Below are 20,484 nucleotides of genomic sequence, written 5' to 3' on the forward strand. Positions count from 1 at the left end.
CAGGCCATATGCTGGACAGAACTTATGCTGAACAAAAGCTGGCATGAAATACTAAATACTGGCAAGAAAGCAAAAACATCTAACTGGTACATGTCTTGCCACAAGGGACTTTAAAGTTATCCTGCAGCACTCCATAACATTCAGGAAAAATCCATCATTAAATATATAGTTGTATGCCACATGTCCATCTGGATTATTTTTTCCTCATATTTTATAATCTATTTTGTGCTGCTTTCTCAAGATAATAAACATTAACCAAATGACGTTTCAGATGCTTTGTATATTCTTCTGCTTTCTTGAATACGCGATCACAAAAAATACACACAAAACTTTCATTAGAGACGCTGGTCGAGACAGAAGGCACTTCAAGAAGAGGCTGCGATTCTAGGGTCTCTTGAGGGGACTGTAAACTGTTTAGGCCAGAGTCATCACTCCTTTCTGAAATATTATCACTGATCTCACTACCTTCATGGCTATGGATTCCCTCATCCTCATCAATGTCCAGAGGTTCATGACTAGTAGCCTCACATTGTGTATGCACAGTTTGTTTTGGGTCACAATTATTTATATCTTGTGCAATTTTTGGGGAGAGAACTTGTTCGGTGTCTCTTGGAGTTGTCTGCCCAGATTCTTTGTGCTTTTCTAAACTACTATTGGATTCAGATTCATTGACATTTTGAGAGTCCTCACTTATAGTTCCACTGCAATGTAAGGCACCCATCTCATGGTTGCAGTCCTTTTCTTCAGGAATGGATTCAGCGTTTTCTGCAGAAGCACTGGTTGAGGGCAGTAAATCAGGAGCACTGTGTGTCTCTACAACTGATATATCAGTAACTGGGCTTATTACAGAGTTGGGTTCAGGCTCAGTTTCTTGATCAGCAACTGGGCTTATTATAGAGCTGGGTTCAAGCTCATTACCTTTGTTAGCAACCGGCCTTATAGAGTCGAGTTCAAGCTCATTATCAGCAACTGGGCTTATTTCAGAGTTGGGTTTGAGCTCATGATCAGCAACTGGGCTCATCGCAGAGTTGGGTTCGAGCTCATGATCAGCAGCTGGGCTTATTACAGAGTTGGGTTCAGGCTCATGATCAGCAACTGGGCTTATTGCAGAGTTGGGTTCGAGCTCATGATCAGCAGCTGGGCTTATTACAGAGTTGGGATCAAGTTCATGATCAGCAACTGGGCTTATAACATAGTTGGGTTCAGGCTCATGATCAGCAACTGGGCTTATTGCAGAGTTGGGTTCAAACTCATGATCAGCAACTGGCCTTATTGCAGAGTTGGGTTCAAGCTCATGATCAGCAACTGGGCTTATTGCAGAGTTGGGTTCGAGCTCATGATCAGCAGCTGGGCTTATTACAGAGTTGGGATCAAGTTCATGATCAGCAACTGGGCTTATAACAGAGTTGGGTTCAGGCTCGTGATCAGCAACTGGGCTTATTGCAGAGTTGGGTTCAAGCTCATGATCAGCAACTGGGCTTATTGCAGAGTTGGGTTCAAGCTCATGATCAGTAACTGGGCTTATTGCAGAATTGGGTTCAAGCTCATGATCAGCAACAGGGTTTATTACAGAGTTGGGCTCAAGCACATGATCAGTAACTGGGCTTATTGCAGAGTTGGGTTCAAGCTCATGATCAGTAACTGGGCTTATTGCAGAATTGGGTTCAAGCTCATGATCAGCAACAGGGCTTATTACAGAGTTGGGCTCAAGCTCATGATCAGTAACTGGGCTTAATACAGAGTTGGGTTCAAGCTCATTTTCAGCAACTGGGCTTATTGCAGAGTTGGGTTCAAGCTCATTTTCAGCAACTGGGCTTATTATAGAGTTGGGATCAAGCTCATTTTCAGCAACTGGGCTTATTATAGAGTTGGGATCAAGCTCATTAACATTCTTTAAGAGAAACTTATTGGACTCAGGTGTACTTTCCAAGGCAGATGAAGTCGATTCCATGTTGGGATCAGAAACAGATCCTTCACTAACTGCGCTTATTTCAGCTTTACTTTGTGTACCTAAGACAGCACTCTCTGTTTTTGTGATGGCTTGGACTTCCACCTCTGTAGGCTTTGTAGCAGATTTAAGACCATGTTCTGCCAGTGGTACACTGTTTGTTTCATCAATAGTGTTCCTCATCTCAACAGTCTCAGAATCCTTCTGGGTTGTTGACTTACCAGATTTACTTTTAGAATTAGCAGTTTTGTTTGATATAGTCATCTTCTTGTGTTTATTTTTTAATGGTTTCTTGTTGGAAGTTTTCTTCAAAGGCACTTTCTGTTTCTCAGATTTTCCAGCTTGGTTTGTTTTTTTGGAAACATTGTGGGTATGCTTATTTTTCTGCATCAACCTCCTCTTCTTTACCTTGCTATTTTGTGTTTCATTCATCTTAAGAGGCTTTTCAGATACCACACTTGACTTCCTTTTTGCACCTTTACCTCTATCAGGGATTTTATTTTCTTCAGTCTTAGAAGTGGACTTGTGGCTTCGAGTGGTGATCTGCTCAACAAGAGGACTGGCAGCTCGCTTCATCTTTACACTTTTCTCCTTATCCACTTTAGATTTCACGTCAGATTTCTTTTCCTGAGGCTCACTTTTAACATCAGAGTTTTCCTTTTCTTCTTGCTTACTTGAATCGACATCTGAACCTGTGGCATCTCCTTTTCTTGTTCTCAGTTTGACTTTAGAAACATCCATGGCTATGTCAGTGCAGCCAGAGTGTCTGGATTTTATGTGATACTGCAAATTACACTTCTTTGACGCAGCATAATCACAAACGGGACACATGAATTGTCTTGGATTAACATGTAGCTCAACATGTTTCTTAAAGTTGCTGCGGTCGGCAGTTTTATAGTTACAGTGTGGACATGTCAAAGGTTTTGGCCCATTGTGGACTTGTCTGGCATGCCGCGTCACTTCGTGCTGATTTGATGCAACGTAACTGCAATGCTCACATTTAAATGGCTTTTCACCTACATAAACAAAAATATTTTTTTTAAGTTGCAGATAAAATAAGACATTAAAACATATCAATGACACAACACATCAAATATTAAATGAGAACTTTAAGGTCAGGGCTTCATGGGTGCCTATACACAAAGCTTTGTGGCAGGCTTTTCTACACTGATTTCTAGTCAGGTTAACCATTCTTGCACTGCCTTCCAACAGTCATCTTGGGACAACTCAAAACAGCGAGTTAACTTTTTGCCCTGGGAACAATAGATACGTTCAATATTCCCAGAGAGATGCAACTACGGGTATAAAAAAAAAATCAAACTGAGTCAAGCACGTATAGTGATGGCCTTTAGTTGACTTAAAAAAAAAAAGTATAAATAAAAGTAAATCAAGAGTACATTATGAACAAAACATGCAATATCAGATAGGAATAAAAAATCCATACCCAACTGTTCCAGTGAAAGCATTGTTAAGAAAAAAAAAAATACAGATTTTCTGTTAAAGACAGTCTGATGACACAGCATTCATGACAGTTATAGAATCATTTCTGCGAGCAATAAAAATGACGTTATATCTTTTTTTTTTTTACAGAGATACAGGGAAAAAAAGCAACACAAAGTATTTAAATTAGAAGGTAAGAAAAAACAAACAGGTAAATATTGACATATGTTGTCGCTCATTGATCTAAGGCTGTGTGCACACGTTGCGGTTTTTTCGCGTTTTTTCCCAATAAAAACGCTATAAAACCGCAAAAAAACCGCATACAATAAGCATCCCATCATTTAGAATGAATTCCGCATGTTTTGTGCACATGATGCGTTTTTTTCCGCGAAAAAAACGCATCGCGGCAAAAAACGCAGCATGTTCATTAATTTTCCGTTTTTTTTGCGGATTTCCCACTCCAAAATGCATTGGGAAGTGTCCGGAAAAAACCGCGGCAAAAACGCGTCAAAACCGCGGCAAAAACGCATGCGGTTTTCTTGCAGAAAATGTCTGGAATTCTCAGGAATTTTCTGCGAGAAATCCTGAACGTGTGCACATAGCCTTAGGGTGCCTTCACATTGCGTTTAGGTACGTTTGTATGTAGGTATGACCTGTTAAGATCTAGCTCTTTTTACACACGCTTGCCCAAAGGCTGAACCAAAGAAAAGGAAGCACAAACTATTACATTATAATTTGATATACAAACAACATTTCATACAGTCTGCCAACATTTTTTAAAATTGAATTTATCAAATTTCTTTTACCATTGATACATAACTTATTGAGGTTCATTACCTGCTGTTTACACCTCTGAGGTCTTGTCAAAGATATTATCACATTGGAACTTTTCTTATAATTTACCCCATTACAGGTTTTGCTAAGTGAAGCAATTGTGCGGAGATAAAATTTAGAAGTCAAAAGAAAAAGCTCAAATAAGGGTGGAATGCTTGACAGTGGAAATCTCATACAGCGATTCCAACAGTTAACTGTCATAGACCTATATGTATGGGCAAATTTGGGAAAACACATTGGTGCCTGATGGAAAACAGGCTGCAGCTTTCTCTGCAGCACTCACACCTCCTCAATGCTTGTCCAGGCTTAAAAGTATTTCTCCTGCTTTTTTAATTTCAGCACTGTAGTGGTACTGTGCAAATCTAAGCTCCCTGACCCTAGCATTACACTTACTACCCGTTAAGTTCAGCTGTTCCGTTCTCGGGGCCTCTCCAGTTCTGCGCTGCCATCTTGTGACCACAACTTCTGACTGACTGAAAGAGGTAATGGTCACAAGCTCTAAATGCAAGTCTGAGAGTCTTGTTCTGGCTCTCATAGACTTACATTGAGTTGTGTCTGGATCGATCTGGCAGGTCACAGACCACTGGAGACTGCCCGAAGTGGTAGTGCTGTGGAGTCGGTGTCCATTTTGGTGAAGTTAGTATAAAATGGACTGACTAGGAAAATTAATAGTAAATTGGGTACAGTAGTTCAGTGCAGGATGTGCTGTAAATGTTTTCATAAGGATTTGGGAGAGTTATGAAATGTCCTATAAATGTCTGTTCTGTTCCGGATCTAAGCTGTTAATGGAGAGGAATCTGTTCTGAACTTCATGTACATGCTCAGAAGTGACCAGTGCTGTGGAGTCAGAGGTCAGGAAAAACTGAAGAGCTGGAGGTTTGGCTTAGCAACTCGACAACAGCCCTGCGGAGCAGCACTGATTAAAGATGAAGTCGGCTGCCGATAAGTAAACAACATGGGGTAGAGAACTTGCATAAGTCACGCCACTCGAGCACTGCAATTAATTACCTGCTGGAGTGGTGCTTTAACGGTGTGTCCTTATGTGCAATTGTGACTGGTACTGCATTGTTGCTTTACTCAGAACCCTACTGGTTATCCTGTGCTGACTAACCTGTTAAAACGGCCATTGCACCCCCCCCCACCCCCCTCCACACACACACACGTAGGGTGCTGATGACCTACGGAAGACCTGTTTGCTGCCATGTTAAGCTTACAATGACTACCACCAAATCTCTTGCAAGTCACGTAACCCAGTGCACGAGCTCAATGGGCATCAGCCAGGACTTCGGTTTGAAGGCCAATCGTTCTGCAACTATGACCACAGGTTTCAAGGAACTAAACATGCTGTTGTGGCTCACAGCTGATCGGTTAATATTTGGAAAGTGCTTATTTATACTGTAATGAAAAGCAAAATTTTTTAATATTATTCAATATGTAAACTCAATATATTGGGAGAGATTTATGAAGCTTAATTTATCAATGCACCACTATTCTTGCACAATTTTGAGAGATTTATCTCCATCTATCATTTTTTGTAAATTTAATGACACCAAAAAACAGGATTTTTGGTTGCTTACCGTAAAATCTGTTTCTCGGAGCCTTCATTGGGGGACACAGGAACCATGGGTGTATGCTGCTGCCACTAGGAGGCTGACACTATGCAAATAAAAAAGTCAGCTCCTCCTCTGCAGTGTACACCCTACCGACAGGAAGTAGGATATTCAGTTAGTGAGAAAGCAGTAGGAGAAGCAACGTGTAAAAGAGAAAGAATAATAATATAATAATAAACTTTATCTATATAGCGCCAACAAACTCCACGGCGCTTCACAGATCAACAGTTTCAAACACTCAAAGAGTGTTCAAAGAACTCAAACGCATACAGTAAACAGAGCTGTTCAACTTGGGAGGGTGCTGTGTCCCCCAATGAAGGCTTCGAGAAACAGATTTTACGGTAAGCAACCAAAAATCCTGTTTTCTCTATTGCCTTTCATTGGGGGACACAGGAACCATGGGACGTCCCAAAGCAGTCCCTGGGGTGGGAACAGCAGAAAAACTCCATTCAGGTCGGAGGAATCACCACTGCCGCCTGCAAGATCCTTCCGCCTAGGCTGGCAACTGCCGAAGCGTAGGTATGGAGCTTATAACCCCTTGGCAAAGGAGTGACCGGAACACTAGGTTTCCACCTAGCAAAGATGTAGGGCGGATGCCCCATGGTGTACCGCCCAGGAGGTGCCCACTGCCCAGAGCAGAGGGAGGAGTCACTCTGTTCTTGATCCGGTGAGCCTCCAGAATGGCAGGTCTGATCCAGAGAACAATCGTAACCTTGGAAGCCGGCAGGCCTCTTGGCGTACCGTCTGGAATGACAAAGGACAGTCCTTCTTCCTAAAGGAGGCGGCCCTACACAAATAGATCCTCACCGCCCTGACCAGGTCTAGCCTGTTCAGAGAATGCCCCAGAGAATCGATCGGAGCAGGACAAAGGTGGGAAGGACGATCTTATTCAAGTAAAAGGAGGACACCACCCTGGGAAGAAAAGGCGACGAAGGCCGTAAAACTACCCTATCCTGGTGAAAAACCAAGAAAGGGGCGACAGGAGAGAGCCACCAACTCCGAGATGCGTGGAGATGGCCACCAGCAAAGCCACCTTGCAGGACAGAGCAGACAGTGAGGCTCATGGAGAGGCTCAAGGGAGAAAGTCCACCGAGCCTCCAGAACAAGACTGAGGTCCCAGGGATCCACGGAAGTGTGGTACGAGGGAGCCGCATGCGCTACTGAAGAAAGGTCCTGATCTGAGAACGGGACGGATATAAATCTTTGTACCGTGATAGCCAGTAGCAAAGGACCTCTGAAAAGGGACTTCAGAAAAAGGATGGAAAGGGTTGCTATCTGACCCTTCAGAAAACTAAGGGCAAGGCCAGCATCAAGTCCCGCCTAGAGAGAACGGCCAAAAAGGAAGGTTTCAACAGCAAAGCTGTTAAACTGAGACACCAAGAACTCTGCGGCAGATGGGTCCCTAGTACAGAAGATCTGACCTGACTGTGGCCTCCAGTGAGAGTCCGCGAGGAGAAAAACGATCTCAGCGTACCAGACCCTCTGGGCCAATCTGGTGCGGTCAGAATGACCGGCACCCCCTCCGCATAGATCTTCAACAGTCTGGGAAGAAAGGGGAGGGAGGAACAGAAAGGTAAGTACAAATGGCGACCCAGGAATGGTCAAGGTATCGGTATCCACAACAAGAGGATTGCGGAGTTGGAAGCAAAACGGTGGACTCTTCCTAAGCAGTCGGGCCGCCAGGAGATCCGTGTCCGGAGTTCCTCATCCAAGGAAAATTTGAAGGAAGACCTCCTGAGTCGGGACCTCTGTCCTGCCGCAAGGCCCTCGCGGCAGAGAGAACACTGCGGCCTAGTTGTCCACGCCGGGGATATACACTGCGGATAGTGCTGAAACCGTCGCCTCTGCCCAGAGGATCCTGGATACCTCCGCCATAGCCAAGAGACTGATTCCCTCCCTGGCGATTGACATAAGCCACAGCCGAGGCATTGGACGTCTGGATTCTGACTGGCAGACGTCTGAGAAGCCTTTCCCAGTGACTCAGGGATAGAGGAAGGCCCCTCTCTCAATGGTGTCGATCGGCGGAGAGGACCCTTGCTCCGACCAACGCCCCCTTCAATGACGGATGGCGAGAAAACGCACCCCAGCCGGGAAGGCTGGTGACCGTCATCACCACCTGCCTTGGGGAGGACCGGACATGAGGAATGAGAGGGGATGACAGCCACCAGTTGAGAGGCTATTAGAATCTGATGGAAAGTCGGATTGGAGGGTCCAGAGACAGCACAGACGTGTCCCACTGAGGAAGAATGGCCTGCTGAAGTGGTCCCAAGTGGAACCGCGCAAAAGAGAACGCTTACGGAGCTGTCACCATGCCTCACAGGACCGTCGTAGCTGAACCGAAGGAAGGCAGCCGAGGGCCCTGCAGAGAGCGAACTCTGTATGGAGAATTGCCCGCTTCTCAAGAAGAAAAACCCCTAGCGATGTCGAACAACATGCCTAAGAGGACGAGACGCTGACTCGGAACAAGACAAGACTTTGTTCTGTTGGCCAGCCACCAGAAACAGGACAGGTAGTCTAGGACGATGGTCAGACCCTCGGGGCCTGAGAGAGGGGCAGAGGCTTGATGAGGATTACTTCAAGGTATGGAATGAGCACTAAGGCCCCTGATCATCAAGGGAAATCAGGACATGGAGCAAGGCCTCTTGGATATCCATGTAGCACAGGAAATCCTGTGGGTCCATGGAAGCCAGGGCTGAACAGAGGAACTTCATCCTGAAATGCCGCATGCGGAACCTTCTGTTCACTAAGTTCGGAGACAAAGGGTCGAACTGCGCCGCTCTTCTTCGGCACTACAAGCAGGTTTGGATAGAAACCTGGGAAGCGTACCTGCTGTGGGACGGAAACAATAACCTCCGAACAAAGAAGGAAGGTAATGGACGCAAAGAAACCCAAGATCCGAGGAGGATTTTTAGAGGGCGGGATTCAAAGAAGCGATTCCGGGCCGCTAAGCGAACCCTATCTTGTATCCAGAGGATACCACCTCCCTGATCTAGGCGTCCTCCACCGAAGCCAGCCAAACATCCCTGAAAAAGGCAGGAGATGCCCGCCCAAACTGGAAGAAACGCTGGGTCGTTAGCACGAGTTATTATGCCGAAGATCTGCCAGGTCTAGGCCTGGTGGACCAACCATGGGAGTTACGGGCACACCGGGAAGGGATAGGCTTAAAGGAAAGCCTTTTCTCTAGCCAGACGAGATCGCAGTCTGTGTTAGCTAGAGGAATCTTCCGACGCCGCAAAACAGCGAAGGGACAAAGGGAACTCGTGCCTCCTGTGGCGTCATTAATAATTTGTTCCCTCATGTAGCCAAAGAAACAGGCCCCCCGGAAGGGCTGTGTGTAGAGCCGAATATTCCGTCAGATGGCCACCATAATGCTGGATGCGTGAGCTGCACAAGCTGCGCATCTAGGGAGGCAGATACCAAATATTTCCCCGCATAGGAAATCCGGTCCGTCAGGTCGGCTAGCTCCCCCGGAGGAGCTCCAGGCGGGGTGCTCTTACAAGGCTGTTTGGTCCATCCATCTATGGTCCTTGAGACCCAGGTAGAGGCAATGGCCGAGGCACAAAGTAGAAGCAGCCATTACAAAAGGCTGATTTTTCCAGCGGTTCTATAAAAGTATCCTTGGAACCCGTGCCAAGCTGGTAGACAGTCTGGGAACTGACGAGTCCAGAATTGCCCGCTTCCTGCCGAGGAATCAGTCCAGTTAGCGATGAGCTCAGGAGAGAAGGGATATAGGATGCCGAGACGCTTCCCTGTCTGCAAGCATCTGGTATGGCTCGCATTTCTCCTGGCAAGTGCCACCACATATTCAGCGTGTTGGGCAAAGGTCCTGGAAAATGGTTTGACCGTCTAAACGAAAACCGCCTATTCTGCGGGTTCCGTAGAGGTATCCATGATGCTTAGGGTCTGGTTGATCGCATCAATAAGGCTATCCAAGTCTGAAACTTCCTCTGCAAACATGACCGAGGAAGCCCGTCTCTCTCTCGATAGAGAGGAGGATCAGGAAGAGGGATCTCACCGGTCCAGACCGGAGGGCAAGATGGAGCGGGAAAGACAGGTGTCCGACGTCCATGGGGCTGATGGTGGACGTCCTGGTCTCCTCCAACCGACAGGCTCTGGAGGGCGAGTGGGTGGGGAATGGAGCTGGGACCGAACATCTAAGCACGCTTGTGTGCTAGGATCATGGTCCTGCCGTCGGATCTATGAGGATACGGGGTGGCAGTACACGCCGTACTCAGTCCATAATGTGGGATTGCAGGTGTGACTGTTCACCCTGTGTCCCTCTGTTCTGTATCTCTTGTGGCCAAGTTGAAGAAGGTTGGACGGAGAATCCTGTGACCCACTAGCGATTGCGGACAGGCACGGATACCAAGGACGTGACATCCTGGTGAGGTCCGCCCCAGACTGAGACAGAAGGAAAACCCACCCAGGGATAGGGGTCTCGGCCTCACCCGGGTTAGGGACTCCTGGGCAGGGAGTTGCTGCAGCTGACAAGAGGAAGCAGGAGGACGGGGACGCTCTCCTTATAGGGTTAGGCCTGGGAGCAGACCCACTAAATGATGTCCGAAGGTTAGGGGAACAGGAGAGGGGAGTAATAGGCTGCATAGCAGAGCTACTCACAGTAATAGTAGGGTCCTGCAGACTGCTCCTGGCTGTAGCTGCGACCGGCATCATGGCACAGGTCCAGGGCACCAGCGATGAGATGGCAACCTAAGGAGGATGCAGGGGACCCCGCCGGAGGAAAACGTGTGCTGGGGAAAGAAAGGGCCTGGCTGCAGTCTGGAAGAACCGCAGAAGGGGACCGCTGAAAAGGGCGCTGGAACGTGCGCCCTGCTGCAATGTGGCGCTAAGCAGCGGCGTAGAAATCATGGGCCCAGGAGCACCAAGATGGCGCCGGTGGGCGGGGAGTAAAGAGATTGTCGGGCGGGAGAAAGCCCGCCCGAAGAAACCGGAAGTGGAGGAGCGCGGTACCGGAAGTAGGCCCCGGCAGAAGCCGGGACCTAAATTAGAGGCCGGCGCGCCGGTAGAAGAGGCCACGGCCCCGGAACAGTGCGCCGCAGAGCAGTGCGGCAGCCTGCCAGGGCCGCCCGAGGGAACGAAAAGTCGGGTCGCGGCGTCGGAAGTAGACCCCGGCGCCGGAGCAGAACGCCGCAGGGAAAGAGCAGCGCGGCAGTCTGCCAAGGCCGCCGCGCAGGGACAGAAAGGCAATGTGGCCGACGCACAGTGCGGCCCAGGGGGAAGCGGAGCGGCAGACTGTCAGAGTGTCGCGCTGATGCGGAGAGAGCACTGCGGCAGAAGAAAAGACAGAACCAGCGTACCTAGCCTGCCATCACCGCAGCTCAAAAGGGAGCGCTGCTGCCTGACCCGCTGCGATGCTCTGGGATTCCTAACATAAAAGGTAAAAATCGTGCCTCCGGGACCTCTGCTCCCCCACACTGCGAGTGATCTGGGAAAAGGGAGCATGGAAAATACTCACCTAAACATCCCACGCCGTTACTAACCTGAGGGGGATGAGACGTCCATGGAGCTGGTGATGGACATCCTCGTCACCTCCAACCGACAGGCTCTGGTGGGCGAGTGGGTGGGGGACGGAGCCAGGACCGGACTTCTAAGCACGCTTGTGTGCTAGGATCTTGGTCCTGGAGAGGGATCTATGAGGATACGGGGTGGCAGTACACGCCGTACTCATAGTCCGCCTTGTGGGATTACAGGTGTGACTGTTCACCCTGTATCCCTCCGGAAAACCTGAAAGGAAACGACGCACATTGAGGTAGATAAGGGTCTAATGAAAGACCCGTGTCCACCTCCTACTGACACTAAGCTAAACTGAATATCCTACTTCCTGTCGGTAGGGTGTACACTGCAGAGGAGGAGCTGACTTTTTTATTTGCATAGTGTCAGCCTCCTAGTGGCAGCAGCATACACCCATGGTTCCTGTGTCCCCCAATGAAAGGCGATAGAGAAAACCCAGCTTACGGGTGGTATAAACTTAGGCTAAAGATACACGAGTTATTACACAGCGTGAACCACCACAATCAATCTAAACCATTTTAAGACTGTCTAGTCTACATTTGTACAAACTAAAGGTACCGTCACACTGAACGATATCGTTAACGAAATCGTTATGTGTGACAGCGACCAATGATCAGGCCCCTGCTGGGAGATCGTTGGTCGCTGGGGAAAGTCCAGCACTTTATTTTGTCGCTGGATCTCTCGCTGACATCGCTGAATCGGCGCCGATTCGGCGTGTGTGACGCCGATTCAGCGATGTCTTCACTGGTAACCAGGGTAAACATCGGGTTACTAAGCGCAGGGCCGCGCTTCGTAACCCGATATTTACCCTGGTTACCGTTGTAAATGTTAAAAAACAAACACTACATACTTACATTTTGGTGTCTGGTCAGGTCCCTCGCCTTCAGCTTCCCGCACTGACTGGTGAGCGCCAGCCAGCCGTAAAGCACACCACAGCGGTGACACCACAGCGGTGACGTCACCGCTGTACTTTACGGCCGGCGCTCAGTCAGTGCGGGAAGCTGAAGGCGGGGGACATGACCAGACACCGGGAATGTAAGTATGTAGCGTTTGTTTTTTTACATTTACAACGGTAACCAGGGTAAACATCGGGTTACTAAGCGCGGTCCTGCGCTTAGTAACCCGATGTTTACCCTGGTTACCAGGGGACTTCGGGATCGTTGGTCGCTGGAGAGCTGTCTGTGTGACAGCTCTCCAGCGACCAAACAGCGACGCTGCAGCGATCGACATAGTTGTCGGTATCGCTGCAGCGTTGCTTAGTGTGACGGTACCTTAAGAATTAGACTGCATTGACAAATATGCCCTATTGTATTTTTGAATGTAAATTTCTTTTAAAGTACTAAAGAAAACATAACTGAATGTCCCAAATATGGCGTAAATACAGTCATATTGGTGTTAAATGCAAGTAGCTATTGCTGGCTATGTCACAAATATTATATTCAAGCCTTATCTGTAACCAACCTGAGTGAGTCCGCATGTGTCTGGTCAAATGAGTTTTCTGTGAGCTTGAATATGGGCACATAAAACATTGATAAGGTCGTTCACCTACAAATGAAGGATAGAGAATTCAGTTGCAGATTAATACTATATTATACAATGATACAATGAAAAGGATTCTACAGAAGCATTCAAAAAATTTAAAATCTGTTCCTTTAATAAGCTGCGTTTTCTGCAAATTAAAGCTCAGTAGATGTTATCCTTAGGTGAATGTGCAAGACTCGCAAATCTATATAGTACACAGGGTCTATAGGACGTTAGATTTTCTGGAAAAGCTTGGCTGTAGAACAGATGCCAGGTGTCCCAAATGCTGCATGGATCCAGCTGATCTGATCCATATGTAGGGGAACTGCCCAAAACGCCACAGATATTGGACCCATTAGATAAGGTATCTCGGGGCTCATAAGTCATGTATACTTGGTTAAGTGGAGGAACTGACAACAAACATTCGACAATACTGCTATTGGGCGTTTATTGTAAATTGCTCGCAAACTAATTTCTCGTTACTGGATCCAACCTACAACATTTGCAAAAAGAATTTATTAATAAAATTAACTCAGTTATATGCGAACAATATATTTATCAAAAGAGGTGTATATGGTAAATATGAAAAGCTGTGTTCCCCATGGCTAAACTTTCCAGGACTTGCTTCAGCCAGATTGCTGGACAGCTATATCTTTCTGCCAGATGGGGGATAGCTAACGAGCAGCCACGTAGCAATATGTTATACTAGATGGTGGCCAGATTCTAACGCATCAGGTATTCTAGAATATGTATGCGTAGTGTATAGCGCACCCCACGCAGTACATTGCGCAGACCACGCAGTACATTGCGCAGACCACGCAGTACATTGCGCAGACCACGCAGTACATTGCGCAGACCACGCAGTACATTGCGCAGACCACGCAGTATATAGCACAGCCCATGTAATATATTGCACAGCCCAGTCTATAGCAATGTGGCCACCATATCCCTGTATGAATTAAAATAAAAAATAGTGATATACTCACCCTCCGGTGGCCCCCGGATCGAAGCAGTTACAGACGCTCCTTGCGCGCTCCGGTCTGAAGAGTGCATTGCGGTCTCGCGAGATGATAACGTAGCAGTCTTGTGAGACCACATGTCATCATCTCGCGAGACTGCAATGCATGGAGCGGTCACAGGGGCGTCGCAAGGAGCGTCAGTAACCGCTTCGATCCGGGGGCCATCGGAGGGTGAGTATATAACTATTTTTTATTTATTTTTTATATTTTTAACATTAGATCTTTTTACTATTCATGCTGCATAGGCAGCATGAATAGTAAAAAGTTTGTCACACAGGGTTAATAGCAGCGTTAACCGAGTGCGTTACACCGCTGTCAACGCTGCCATTAACCCTGTGTGAGCGCTGACCGGAGGGGAGTATGCGGGCGCCGGGCACTGACTGCGGGGAGGAAGGAGAGGCAATTTTCTTCCGGACTGTGCCCGTCACTGATTGGTTGTGGCTGTTTTGCCGCGACCAATCAGCGACTTGGATTTCCATGACAGACAGAGGCCGCGACCAATGAATATCCGTGACAGAAAGACAGACGGAAGTGACCCTTAGACAATTATATAGTAGATAATATCTTAACGGTGATCTTGTTAACCTCTTCATGACCCAGCCTATTTTGACCTTAACCCCTTCCCGACCTTTGACGCAGCATATGCGTCATGAAAACCTGTGCCAATCCGACCTGTGACGCAGCATATGCGTCATGGTCGGATCGCGCACCTGCAGGCCGGGTGAAAGGGTTAACTAATTTCACCCGACCTGCAGGGACAGGGAGAGTTGTACTTGAGCCCAAGGGGGGTGGCTTCGACCCCCCCCCCCCCCCCCCCCGTGGCTACGATCGCTCTGATTGGCTGTTGAAAGTGACATTTCACTTTCAATCAGAGCGATAGTAATATTTCACCAATGAAAATTAGTGAAATATTACAATCCAGCCATGGCCGATGCTGCAATAGCAGTAACAGGAGAAATTAGACCCCCAAATTTGTTGCGCAATTTTTCCTGAGTACGCTGATAACCCATATCACATATTGTGTAAACCACTGTTGGGGCGCACGTTGGGGCTCGGAAGCGCACCATTTGACTTTTTGAACGCAAGACTGGCTGGAATCAATGGTGGCGCCATGTCGTGTTTGGAGACCCCTGATGTGCCTAAACAGTGGAAACCCCTCAATTCTAACTCCAACACACCCCTAACCTTAATCCCAACTCCAGCCATAACCCTAATCACAACCTTAATCCCAACACACCCCTAACCCCAACCCTAACCATAACCCTAACCACAAGCCTAACCCTAACCCCAACACACCCCTAACCCTAATCTTAACCCTAATTCCAACCCTAACCCTATCTATATCTATGTGCCCACGTTGCGGATTCGTATGAGGATTTTTCCGCACAGTTTTTGAAAAATCTGCACGTAAAACACACTGCGTTTTACCTGCAGATTTACCACCGATTTCCAGTGTTTTTTGTGCGGATTTCACCTGCGGATTTCTATTGAGGAACAGGTGTAAAACGCTGCGGAATCCGCACAAAGAATTGAGATGCTGCAGAAAATACAATGCAGCATTTCCGCACTGTATTTTCCGCACCATGGGCACAGCGGATTTGGTTTTCCATAGGTTTATATGGTACTGTAAACGTGATGGAAAACTACTACCAATCCGCTGCGGATCCGCAGCCAAATCCACACCGTGTGCACATAGCCCAATTCTAAGCCTAGTTCTAACCCTAACCCTACTTCTAACCCTAACCCTACTTCTAACCCTAGCTCTAACCCTAACCCTAGCTCTAACCCTAACCCTACTTCTAACCCTAGCTCTAACCCTAACCCTAGCTCTAACCCTAACCCTGGTTCTAACCCTAACCCTGGTTCTAACCCTAACCCTGGTTCTAACCCTAACCCTAGTGGAAAAATAAAAGTAAATATATTTTCTTTATTTTATTATTGTCCCTAACTATGGGGGTGATAAAGGGGGGTGTTTATTATTTTTTTTTTTATTTTGATCGCTGTGATAGAACCTATCACAGCAATCAAAATGTACCTGGAACGAATCTGCCGGCCGATTTGGCAGGTGCACTGGGCATGCACCCGTCATTTTGGAAGATGGCGGCGCCCATGGAGAAGACGGACGGACACCTGAGCTCGGCAAGTATGGGTCAGTGTAACTTCTATGGGTGCAAACCTTCTGTTATAGCAGGGGTCCGCAACTTGTAGCTCGGGAGCCACATGTGGCTCGCGGTCCCATGAATTGTGGCTCGCGGCTGTCTGCCAGCTTGGTGCCTTAGCTGCAGGTTTAGCAAACAGGTATGAGGAGAAAATCTAAAAATGATGAATTTTGTGTGTAGCCCTGAACAGAAGAGCTAATCTGATGCACATATACTGGTTTTAGGGGCTTTAGAGATAATTTAAGTATGGGATGCTAGAGACAGGATGATAGCACCTGTCGGATAAGGTGCCTGACAGTGACAGTATGGACAGTATGGCCTGGTGTGACAGTATGTTGAGAGTGCTGGATGGGAGAATACTGAATGGGAGTATTGTGGGGACCGCTGGATCTTGTTATACTGCTTCGGGGGTGATATCTGTGGAAAAGCTTTGGTTATCATTATACCCATAATGTGAGCTCTGGTTGCCACTACTGTGAGGGAGCAATATGTGGCTCGCGACGCCCTCTCAGAGCGGAATGTGGCTCGCGACGCTCTCACAGAGCTGAATGTGGCTCTCTAGGTTAGAAAGGTTGGGGACCACTGTGTTATAGTATGAAATAAAAAAAAATGTATAGCACCCAGAAATTAATGGTATACGGAGGGTGGGGGACATTAATCATAATTATTCTCCATTTCGGGATATGCAATGCGATATCCTTTTTCGTTCGTAGAGTTCTCTATTTTTTGAAAATGTATATAAAAAAAAAAAGTTTACAGTATAATGAAAGTTATACAATGTTCTTATAAAAGGGTTAAGTATTTCTCACATTTACAAGATTTTTGTGTCAGTGAATAGGAGAATTCATTGCCCATTTCCAAAAGGATGAAAGCTGCACAACTAACACCGGTGACATGTACAGGTGTGCTGAAAACATGGGGAAGTGTCAGTCAGTAAAGCTGCAACATATTGGGAGCTTTCCTTTTAGTTCATAGATATTGACTGGAAAGTAACAGTGTAAGAGGCTGGATTAACAGAGGTCTCCTGACCTGAACCAGATAGCCTCATAGTCCTATACATGGACGCTGGGCTCAGGTCAGGGGACCCACAACCAGTGCATACATGACCAGAGCATACATCGCTATCTACTCTGAAAGAGAGATATGTGAATCCGGCCTAACGTCTCCATAAATCTTTCTAATACCCTGTGTTCCCATTCTTCACCATGTAAAAGATTGTCACTTTCTGAAACTCAATGCAAACATTCTTTTTACATTCAAAGAAAGTCTGTCCTTACAGTGTGCTGCTTGTTAAAGGATAGTTCTTGTGGAACCAGGGATGAGACTTATGATATACTCAGGCACATATATTATTTATTTACTAATACGCCTCTTCGGGTTTTTGGACACATAAGCAGGGTTGACAGATTGACGGATTTGTTCTGAAAAGGAAGCAGGGGCTTTTAAGTTCATTGCACTCACTTTTGTTGCCAGTGGTTTAGACATTAATGGCTGTGTGTTGAGTTATTTAGCGGGTACACCAAATTTACACTTATACAAGATGCACACTGACTACTGTACATTGTATCAAAGTGTCAGATCTTCAGTGTTGCCCCATGAAAAGATATAATAAAATATTTACAAAAATGTGAGAGGGTGTACTCACTTTTGTGACATACTGCATTTTGTCTGTAAACACATTTTAGGCTATGGTCACGTGTCTGTTTATCGTTCCCTTGTGTGTTTTCCGTTTAGACCAGACAAATGGAACAGATAAGTTGAATTAGGACCCTGTGCACTCCTGTGTGAAATGGAAGCAGACATGGCCCATTGATTCATATAGAGTTCATCTAATTCCTGTTGATCTGTTTTTTGTTTTTTTTTTGTTTTACAATGGGGCATGGTTGCTTCTGTCTCTTTTTGGTCGAGGTGAGCAGCTAAGAAACGTTTGATACATTCATATTTACAGTATTACAGTGTATGAGTGGGCACCTATACTTTGCTAACCTTTTAATACTTGCTGAATTTGTATGACCATGTAATGGAATAAAATTATGTTTTCCCATAAAAAAAATTGTTTGGTGCCAGAGACTCTCTGGAACTCTAAAAGGTTGTGGTTATATCATGTAAAAACCATGTCACGACTGCAACATGTGAATATATCTTTATGGCGTCAGCTCCATACAAAAGCAGACAGACAGAAGAAGGCCCATGTGCTAAGGATCCCAAAGGGGTCCTTTGCAGTTCAATAGCTCATCATAATGCACAATTCCACTTGCTTTGGATGTAGTAGTGGGTCCCCTTACTTTTTGGGCCCCTGTGCGGCTCCACAGGTTGCAGCAATGGTATGTCCACCCTGGCTCCATATGAATAAACCCTAAGAATATCAGAGCATTCTTGCAACAAATATACTGTCAAGAGAAGTCCATTCCATAACAACAAGCAAATATCCCAAAAATGGTGAGGGACATTAACACAAAGTAAAAGACAGTTGGAGCACTTGCACAATCAATGATCTGTATTTACATATAACTCCTTTAGGCCATGTTCACACAGTGCGTTTTTTACTGCGGAACCGCAGCGGTTTTGCCGCTGCGGTTCCGCAGCTGTTTTCCATGCAGGGTACATAACAATGTAACCCTATGGAAAACAGTCACTGCTGTGCACATGATCCGGAATTTCGTTTAAAAAGCCGCGCAGAATAGCTGCGGCAAAAAAGAAGGAGCATGTCACTTCTTTTTCCTGAACCGCAGCGGTTCTGCACCCATAGACCTCCATTGTGAGGTCAAAACCGCAGTAAAACCCGCAGATCAAAAATATATCTGCGGGTTTTACTGCGATTTGATGTGCAGAACCCCCCCAGTGCTCCGATGCCCCCCCCCCCCCCGTGCCCTAATCTCCCCCCCCTTATACTTACCCGGCGTCCCGGTGTCCGTCCGGCCGTCTTCTCCCTGGGCGCCGCCATCTTGCAAAATGGCGGGCGCATGCGCAGTGCGCCCGCCGAATCTGCCGGCCGGCAGATTCGCTCCAAAGTGCATTTTGATCACTGAGATATAACCTATCTCAGTGATCAAAATAAAAAAATAGTAAATGACACCCCCCCCACTTTGTCACCCCCATTGGTAGGGACAATAAAAAAATTAAGATTTTTTTTTTTTTTTTTTTTTCACTAAGGTTAGAATAGGGGTAGGGGTAGGGTTAGGGGTAGGGTTAGGGGTAGGGTTAGGGGTAGGGTTAGGGGTAGGGTTAGGGGTAGGGTTAGGGGTAGGGTTAGGGTTAGAAAACTGCATAAAAAAAAAGGATCAAAAACCGCATCAAAAAACGCATCAAAAAAGGACAAAAAAGGACCAAAAAAAGGACCTGCGTTTTCTGCCAAGAGCTGCAGTTTTTTAAAAAAAACAGTCCTGAAAAAAAAAAGGATGGAAATCCTGAACGTGTGAACATACCCTAAAATTACAGCTTTATGCAACGTCTACATTTCAAAATATTTACCTGTATGTGTTCTTATATGCTGAATATAGTTATTTTTGCGGTCAGAAAAGTATGAGCACTGTGAACACGTATAAACAATCCTTGGGAAATGATTTCGGAGATGTTTCTTCCAGTGATATTCGCTAACTGTCGTATAGGTACATATGGTGCACTTGTAAACCCGTTCGTTGTCAGAAGCTTTATCGTGATGCTTCAAATGGGCCAAATAGTGATCAAGACGGTTAGTGTTGTAGCCACATCTGTCACATCGGATAGGTCCTATCGAAAAGTCCACTTCCTCAGGGGAACAAGAGCCCGAATCCTGCACATTCTTGTTAGAGTCATGATCAATGAACCTCTTGGCGCTATGGTCCTTAATATGATGAACAAACTCTTCCTCAGATTCTGCCTGATATTGGCAAGGTCTGCACCTAAAAGGCTTGCTTTTTACACATTTTGTTTTGTCTTCAGTTCTGGAAGGAGAGGTCTCATTTTTCTTTTCTGGTTCCACTTCCAACCTAGTTTCAGAGCTGGTGGGTTGTTGGTCACACGGTTTCTCCTCCTGGACTCCAGAAGGTTCCTCATTCATGGTCTCAAGCATATCAGACTCACCGGCTATGTTTGACTCTTCGATTTCCATTCTTTCCCCATCACTATCTGAATAGCTATTATCATAAACAGTTGTCAATTCAGCCATTTGTCTGTCCTCATCCATGGAATAATCACAGCAGCCATTATTAGCTTCTCCAGTCAAAGCAACATTCGCTAGCATGATAAGACGAGGAGCTGCCATCTCTGCTTTAGAAAGGTCATGCAAACCATACATGTCACCAATGCCAAAGTTGCCACTGTTACAAAATAAGTTGCTGCCACTAGGTTGGCTAACCATTTGAGTAGCCATGGTGAATACTAAAAAGGAAAAAGAAAGAAAAAAAAAATATGATAAGAACAAAAGCCAAAGCCAGTAGAAATTG

The 20,484-nt window shown here is 46.4% G+C and overlaps 1 protein-coding gene across 1 annotated transcript in view; it reads right to left on the reverse strand.

Moving 5' to 3' along the window:
• Window positions 1-89: 89 nt before the first annotated feature.
• Window positions 90-20,484, reverse strand: part of REST (RE1 silencing transcription factor) — a 35,012-nt gene continuing 14,617 nt past the window's right edge. Inside the window, exons 2-4 of the mRNA XM_069742000.1 lie at window positions 19,532-20,419; window positions 12,823-12,906; window positions 90-2,964 (exon numbers count right to left, since the gene is read on the reverse strand). Coding sequence (XP_069598101.1) covers window positions 212-2,964; window positions 12,823-12,906; window positions 19,532-20,411 — 3,717 coding nt within the window. The 5' untranslated portion in view covers window positions 20,412-20,419 and the 3' untranslated portion in view covers window positions 90-211. The remainder of the gene's footprint in view (window positions 2,965-12,822; window positions 12,907-19,531; window positions 20,420-20,484) is intronic.

The sequence above is a fragment of the Ranitomeya imitator genome, chromosome 1 (genome assembly GCF_032444005.1).
Source record: "Ranitomeya imitator isolate aRanImi1 chromosome 1, aRanImi1.pri, whole genome shotgun sequence".
NCBI classification, from domain to species: domain Eukaryota; kingdom Metazoa; phylum Chordata; class Amphibia; order Anura; family Dendrobatidae; genus Ranitomeya; species Ranitomeya imitator.